This window comes from Mercenaria mercenaria, chromosome 9 (assembly GCF_021730395.1).
Source record: "Mercenaria mercenaria strain notata chromosome 9, MADL_Memer_1, whole genome shotgun sequence".
NCBI lineage: Eukaryota > Metazoa > Mollusca > Bivalvia > Venerida > Veneridae > Mercenaria > Mercenaria mercenaria.
Window position 1 is genome coordinate 46,770,068 of NC_069369.1, and position 8,296 is coordinate 46,778,363.

Consider the following 8,296-nt stretch of genomic DNA (forward strand, 5'->3'; position numbering starts at 1 on the left):
TGGAGCAGAAGTAAAACCTACCTGCATTTCTTCCACAATATGTAATCTAAAGAATGAAGGCAAAACAGAGAACTTTTACCGCATGTAACTCAGTATTTTTAAAGCCCCTCCTGATTTAGAAGTAAATTCACTTTGAACAGCAAGAAATCGCCTATGAAATAAAAATTTTCCACTTTTGTACAATACATCCATAATAAGTATTGAAAGTAATAAAAACATACTAGAAAAAAGGAAAATATGGGAAAAAAAATTGGTCACAGTGAGCCTCGAACCTACGACTCCCCACCACCCCCTGCCTGAAAATTGCAGTCAAAGTAGGTTGAATACTCTTCAAAAAGGATGTACTCTATTACGGGTCCAATACCTTAAATATAGATATTTATAATCAAGGCCGCTTCTTTAACTTCTTTTGGATATGGCTCAATGTTCGGCAAGGTAAACTGCATATTTGTTTTTTTAAAAAAAAACAACTCATTTGTGGATTTTGATGTTCACAATTAGTCAAAACAAACTCAAATAAGAAAGTTGCTAACTGACATTAACTTTATTTATGTGAACATTGTTTTGTGTACTAATCAGAGTTCAATCATGTACTGATATCTTGTACTTTTTTGCGGTTATTTTGTTTTTCAAATTATCAAACTAACCCACTTTTTAGAAAGTGCTTTATCAACTGGCTATAGCTCAGTTACCAAGTTTCAACCGCGCGTCGTTTGAGTTTCCCTTCTATTTCTTTTTGACCGCATCACACAAATATTCTGGACGTGTAAATAATAGTCCCACATTTATTTTTATAATCTTGGTAGTGTGTGAGCAATTGAAGACTACTATTTTAAACAACAAAAACAAGAAGCAACGGATTCTAGAATAACTATGAACTTTGTATTCACATTTGAAATATTCGGAACCTCCGCTCTAGGGTTAGGGTTAGGGTCTAGGTTTAGGGTTTAGGATTAGTGTTAAGGTTGAAAATGGCCTAGCCCTGGTAGAGTTGTATCGGGAAAACCTTTAAATATCTTATTGTCTTGAACCACTATGTACAGTGCTTAGATATTTGGCATGTAGCATTGTCTAGCGGACCTCTACCAACATTATTCAAATCATGACCGGTTTATATACAATGTGTTGTTTCTTCAGGTGTATTGGTTGAAGTATCACTCAGTAAGCACTCGCTATCAGTCCTTTCAGAGCTTTGATTTCTAATTGCACTCTTTGTCCCCTTTTGCGAGTGGTATGGTTATTGTTCACAGCGTACCCTCTCATTGGTATCTACACCGAACTATATACTAAGTTTCAAATCGCTTCAGTTATGTTGGAGTTATTTTTTCCGGTTAACAGATATACGAACAGACAGACGTGACGGACGGATGAGGCGGACACCTGTTTGCCCATCCTGTGAGAAACATATAAGATGTGAATTTCAACTTCGTAGTAACCAATGCTGATTGTAAATTACAATCTTTTCGTGGCTTCGAATTACAGGTTTATTTTAAATAGATTTGTTGCAACACTTAATTAAAACATTAACGATTGTTCTGACCATACATCTAAAGGAGCGTTCTTGGTAAACTTTTGTAGGAAAAGACACCTGAATGTAATGGACCACCTTATGTTTCTAGCTTAATTGTCGAGATCTTTAATAACCGAGGAATGACCAGCGATTTACTGTTCTATCAGTCCTGACAAAATATACATTCCTCTATTTAAATGTCACTTAATTCGAGAATATAGATATATTACAGTCATTAGAGTGTAATATTTCGTGTGACTACAGATATTTTTACTACATGAAAATAAAAATTGTTTGAAAGATGATGTAGATCTATTAGATGCAAGTCTTTGATAAAACTTCTATTGATAAAAAACGGAGACAACGTTTAAATACACGATTTACTTTCATAGATTATACAAAATGTTGCTTTTGACTGCGTACAACTAGCAGCAACCAATGTCAATTGAATCGAAACTATTTGTATCTCACTATATTCAGCAAAGGAAATAAGTGTACATGTCTAATAACATAATCACCACGAACAAAAGTAAAATTGCCTACTGAAAAACTGATATACGTTAATCTTTTTATTGTATCACATTGTTGGCGGAACTCTGTTGATAACAAAGTTAGGGTTAGATTTTTTGTCAACAAAGAATTGCACCATCCGCCTTTTTAGGGGTTGGGGGATGGGGGATTCTGTCAACTTTCGGTCATAATATTACAACAAATATGTTTCAACATTTGGACGTTATGAATCTCCCTTGCAGAAAACAATATTGACGGCAAGTGGTTAAACTTTTAGGTAGTTTAGACGTTTATATGTCCTTACTTGTTATATCACGTGTTAAAATGGTCTACGGTAACAAAACTGTAGTACAGTCTACAAGCGCTTGAAAATGGAAATAAAATGTTGAAAGATTTGTGATAACGTTTTTTATTGAATAAAAATCTGTCAATCCTGAACGTTTTTTGTTTTCACTATTGTCAAAGACGTTCGTTGTTCTGTTTTAATTGACAGCGTGATCTTAAATTGCCGTCTGTAGTAGTAAAGTTTTGTGACAATAATTTCTTTATTCAACAGGAATCCGTGTTGGCTTTCTACACGTATTTTGCGGTACTTCAAACTTCCATGTCCTTGTATTTCCTGAAATACATTCATATAGACACTGAGCACAATTTTTAACTGACCACGCGAATTATTTTTTGTTTGTTGAGAGAAAGGTAGTAAAAGTTATGGCACGATGACGAAGATGCGATACCACGATGGCATGATTGTGATCGAGCGATGCTATGGAGGCATGATGACAAAGGCACGATGTTAATTCGCGTCTTTGCCATCGTGCTTTCGTTCCATCACTCTCGTGCTATGACACCATCATCACCTTGCTTTTGCGCTGTTGTGGCATGGCTGGAATCAGATGCGACAGCGATAGTAGGATGACCATAACGGGTGACCATAATATGAGACATCACAAAGCATTATATTCATAGCTTCTGATTTTGGCAAATATTCAACATCTGTGCATTCACATATAAATTGTCTAAGTGTACCATCATAACAATATATAATTGTTCAAAACAAAAATAATACTGCAACAGGATGTATATTATATACTATTCACATGAAATGAACAATGACAAGACGAAAAATAATAAGGTGGTTTATGTAAGTCTGTTATCTATATTGAAAATAAACTGGATTGTAGTGAAAATACCTGTAAGAGATCTATTACCAAAATCTATGAACCACCTTTTCTTACTAAAACAGGTCTTTTACTTGTTTATTTAATTCACAAAAAGTACTAGTTATTATAAAAACAAGGACGTTAGTCCTACAAAAAAAAGTCACTTTCAAATGTTTTGTATGTAAGGTGATAATGAACACAGCCACACATACAGCACTCCGTACAAATAGGGGTACATGTAATACGTATCTTTAAATATGTGTCTTTAAGTGAATTCTAGCTTTAAATTGAATCAGTCCTGCAAAATATGTTTTTCGAAGATGACGCATTTTACTTCTTCTGTTAATTTAGTTTATTAAAGACAATTTTCTAAATTATTTTACCATCTTTACTCGGTAAGCAATAAATATTGTATCATACTCTGGCTATTCCAGTTATCATAGAATAAACATTTCCTTTGCATTTTATAAATTGTTTGCACGATACTATATTATGAAATAATTTTGAATTACATCGAGTTTTTAACATTGCATAGTTTTGAATTATTCTCGACCATTCTGTACCAAACTGGTTTTCAGTCAAAGAAGAGATGGCTATTTGTTCAACTGGTACCGTCTTCAATGCAAAAGGACTTAAACATTTCATCTTTATGAAATTAAACCAGGAATTTCTGTTCTGTCGTTTGTTCTAGTTACAATAGAAGTCGATCTTGTAATTTTCCCCTTGTTGTTATTCCATAAAAATGGATATAATATGGCGTTTACATTACTATCATACTTTTGGGTCGGTATTATTTTGATATTTGTTAAGATTAAAAATTTCACTACCTTCAGTTCTCCAAATTTTTTTAGATATTTATTGTTCCATCAGTTATTCAAATAACAGCAGCATTTGTTTCAAAGAACGTCTCTGAGCTTTAAACTTTTGTTTGAACGTTAATGCCGTGTAATCGCAGTTCTTTATTGAATCAGAAGTATTTCTCTTTAGTATAAATTTTGTTATTAGGTTTTCATGTTTCGCTTCTGGTATTTCTTGGGTACTGTTTTTTGGAATAGGTATCATCAACAGCTTTACGTACTTCGTTTTTTCTCTTTATTTTTACGAATTTTCCAGTTGAATCTTCAGATAAATAAAATTGCGATTATTCTTTATTTAAAAGAGCAGAACTCTAGCATCCTTGTCTGATGTAATAATAAACTAAGATTCCAAAGAATATTCATGACTAAAGAGTGTATGTTATTGTAAAGAATTTTGACCCAGCTGTTAAAACCATGTTTAAATCCAGTTTGTTTTAGACTTTTGCCCAGAACATAAAGCTCCGCTTAATGATGTCTAATGTATTTTTGTCAAAGCAAATATATATTGCAACATCTGCATAGAGAGTTCAGCATTATCAATTGTTTCGTGCATCTGTCTTATAGTAGAATTTATGAATCTATTTTAACAAAACTTTGTCGACATATGTTAAAATCTTTTGTAACCTTTGTGCTAATACTCTTGCAATAATTTCATAGTCTATGTCCGAAAGCAACTTTCTAATAACTTTAAACAATTTCATAGAAATATGCACTGTTTTGACTTCGTCTATAGTTTTTACGAGGACTTAAAAAATGCACTTAAATTTGAGTTACAGTCTTTGATAATTACTTCAGTTCAGTTCACTATTTTCTCAACTATGGAAGGCTTAATTGTTTAAAAGTAACATGATGTTAAACATTTTGTACTACGTCCTCTTCGGAATTGATTGAAGCACCAACCCTTGTAATAGATTTTTTAAAACTTTGAAGAAAATGCCTCTTCTTTAAAATATCGGTACATTAAGGTTTACACTCATCGGAAAGAATAAAAGTATTCTGTTGAGCAGTTTGATAATTAAGACCACATAAAGATCCGCTGGTTTAAAACATGTCATAAGGTAAAAGACGCAGACAAAAGTTCAACAAGAAATGTCACATTCGAAGAACGTAGCCGCCAATACAGCTTTGAAATGTAAAGACGTGCACATTGGCCCAGCACACGTAAACACATGTCAAAATAAAAACATAATCTCTGATTGCACTTTTTACACACTCAAAAGATCACATAGCCAGAAAGCTAAAAATAATACATTGTACTCACTAATAGAATCTACACCCCAGGAACGAATGACCACTTCAGTATATGTTGACAATTGTGAGTTGGTACCATTGCCAAAGAAATGGGACACGCAGATCAATCCGCCGTTTATGGCTGATGTTGGTCTCCAGAAGCGGATGTTTAAAGTATCGTACGCATACACAAGTCCACCATAACTACACACACTGTCTCTTGGAGTCTTGACATATGCCATTGCACCACTCCCAAGGAACATGAATCCAGCATTTGGTCCTGTAGTACTACGAACCTTTAAGATAATTTTCTCTCGTACTTGTATCTATCAAAGACTATTTTTAAGTCTGATGGACATGATATTTGCTTTTCAACCAAACAAACTAATTCTGACCATAAAAAGGTTGTTGGCATTCAAGTAGCATTTGCCGGTCACCAAAGAAAAAAACTGGGAAAACGTGTTTCTTTGAAATCTACATTGTAAAAAAATTTCCGTTTGCAAAAATATCATAAAAATGTGATTTTCCTATAGTCTCCCATTATGAATACTTGGATGAAGGTCAATTTGTTCAAATCAATGAAGACAAAAACCAAACACACGACCCAGGTATACCTTTTATTGGCCGTATTTTACTAGTATACATTTAAGTTCTGAAAACTCAATGTTTAATCAAATTCAGCATTGTAGAAAAGGAACTGATTCGAACAATGTCATGCAGAATTAAAATAAAACGAAGTACAAAAGTATATTTTAAATTAGCTGGAGTCCGATTCGAGCCCGCACCAACACCGGTACGAAAGAAATGCGAAACATGGTTTTCATTACGTCATACCAATGATGGGCTTATAAATTCCTATTTACATTATAAACAATATTTGTGCAATGATATCAAGAGTTGCCCGTTTTGCGAGACTGAACACGCGCAATTTGACGTCAATTGCAAAACAAAAACCCAATAGAAAACGGCGTCGCTTGGCATTTTTGGCTGTTCTAGATACAATGTAGAAAAGCCGATAGCCTGATATTTATTTTATTTTCCAACACTCCATGAAGAAAACAATTCATCTTGAAGCAAGCCCTTTTCAGCATATTTCATTAAGTACAGCGGACAAAACCTAACCATTCCGGGATCTGTACCATACAAACCTGTCTCCCAATTAGCCAACGCCAACTTCCCCCAAATCAAAATGGGGACAAATGAATCAGACACTCATTTATAAAATCGCCGGAAACTATGCCCCCCTGGATCGAACCAAAAACCCAAGATCAGTAATTTGGCATGATCCCACTAAATATTGACAAAAAGGTGGGGTTTGGGGAAACGCTTGATTTAAAAGAAACTTGGGAGGATTTTTGATGTTACAAAAAAGGTTTTTAGAGAAAAACGTTTTTTAAATTTAAACATTACAAAAATTTTCACTTTTTTTTTTAGTGTTAAAAAATATATAAAACACTTTTACATTAAATTTCAGTGTCACTTTTATTAACTTTTCGAAAACGTAGACTTTTTCAAATATCTGTAAAATTTTCTTTGTCCTTTTTTTGGTTTTTTTCAGTACCTGATATTTTTTTACAGAGTTTTTTTTTTTTTTCAGACACTGGGGCAGCATTGTTCGCGTGAACTGGGATACATTTGGATAAGTACCTGAAATTCATCACAATTTGCGGTTTTTGATATCACGGGTTTGTATGTTTATAAAGTTTTTAAACCCCTTTAGATAATTCAAAAAAAATAACTTTTTAAGCATTTTGCATTGTTAAGTATGCTTTTGTTAATATTGCTTTTAATGAATATTTTAACACTTTTATTTTTTGTTAGGGTAAAAAAGAAAAAGGGCCCAAACTGAAGGGATGAAAATACAAAAACTTTTTAACCCCCGCTTCGAAACGGACGATATGTGATCACAAAGTTGCCGTTTCTAACTTGACGGGTTTTACCAACTTTACATGTACTTGGTATCATACCTCGGCAAATTTTTGCATCATTGGAAAATCCCAGTGTCTGTTGTATTTACGCCGATGGTTACTAAAACTAAAAAAAGAAACTGACAACTATGTAAACTGTTATTTAGGTACTTTACCATGTTCACCACCTTGTCACAATTTTAAAATGAGCATAAAATTTCAAAAAAAATTCGATAACCTAAAAACCAAGGCACTCTTAATAATCCCCTTTAACAAAAAATGCAATTTTGGGCATGCCCCCTTTTTTTCAATCCATCTTGATCAACTTACAAAATTTTTTGGGGCAGTTATTTTGGAAAATCAATAACAAACAGTATAGCCCCCTCGGGGGCTCTGGAACCGTAAAACATTTAGAAAACCGAAACTATCTGCAAAAGGGAATAGTACTCAAAAATCAAAAGTAATGTTCTTAGGGGTTTATATTGGACAGTTGTCTCTAAAGTTTAACTAGTTTTTGAAAAAAAAAAAGTTAACCACTGAAATTTTTAATGTTAATGAAAAAAATTTTCAGTTTAAATTTTTCTTCTATTTTATCAATTTCTTTCTAGCGGCCAAGTTCTATATTTTTATTCACAAAAGTGTTTTTGTGAAACAAAATCTTTTGAAATAGAACGCGCACTGGGGAAATTTTGTTTTTTTCAAACTTTTAAAAAAAAAAAAAACGGAGGCAGAAACTAAAATCACTGTTTTTTGCTTCTGTCCCGTTCTTGCTTTTCCCTTTTCTAACAAAAACGCATTAAAGACCCCGTATGCATTTTCAAACTTTCGAAAAAAATAAATAAAGCGGGGGGTCGAATTATTCGCCAACAGTGTTTCTCGGGGTTCTGTCCCGGGTATTAAGTTCTCCGCTCCTAAAATAACTGATTATAGATAGAGCTAATGATTTAAATTTTGCATAGCTTTGGGAAACAACACACCAAAGCATTTTTAACATAAAAAGGAACATTTGGAAAAACAGTTTTCTTTATGAAATTGACAAGTTCCTATTACCATGTCCCATTTTTTTTCTTTTTATTCCCCCAATTAATGAATTTTCAAAAACACCACAGCATAAAAGGACAT

At 33.3% G+C, this 8,296-nt stretch overlaps 1 protein-coding gene across 1 annotated transcript; it reads right to left on the reverse strand.

Moving 5' to 3' along the window:
- Positions 1–2,285: 2,285 nt before the first annotated feature.
- Positions 2,286–5,564, reverse strand: LOC128559690 (uncharacterized). Its single transcript, XM_053552033.1, has 2 exons — positions 5,299–5,564; positions 2,286–2,639 (listed from the first exon to the last, which is right to left on the reverse strand). Exons 1-2 carry the CDS (start codon positions 5,528–5,530, stop codon positions 2,566–2,568), a joined length of 306 nt encoding a protein of 101 aa, XP_053408008.1. The 5' UTR covers positions 5,531–5,564; the 3' UTR covers positions 2,286–2,565.
- Between the last annotated feature and the right edge of the window lie 2,732 nt (positions 5,565–8,296).

Bases quoted from the DNA above. Each gene is read 5' to 3' on its own strand.
- LOC128559690 (XM_053552033.1), bottom strand. From the start codon at position 5,530: ATGTTCCTTGGGAGTGGTGCAATGGCATATGTCAAGACTCCAAGAGAC. The intron at 2,640-5,298 runs GTGAGTACAATG...AATGTATTTCAG, and splicing joins CTGGGGTGTAGATTCTATTA to GAAATACAAGGACATGGAAG.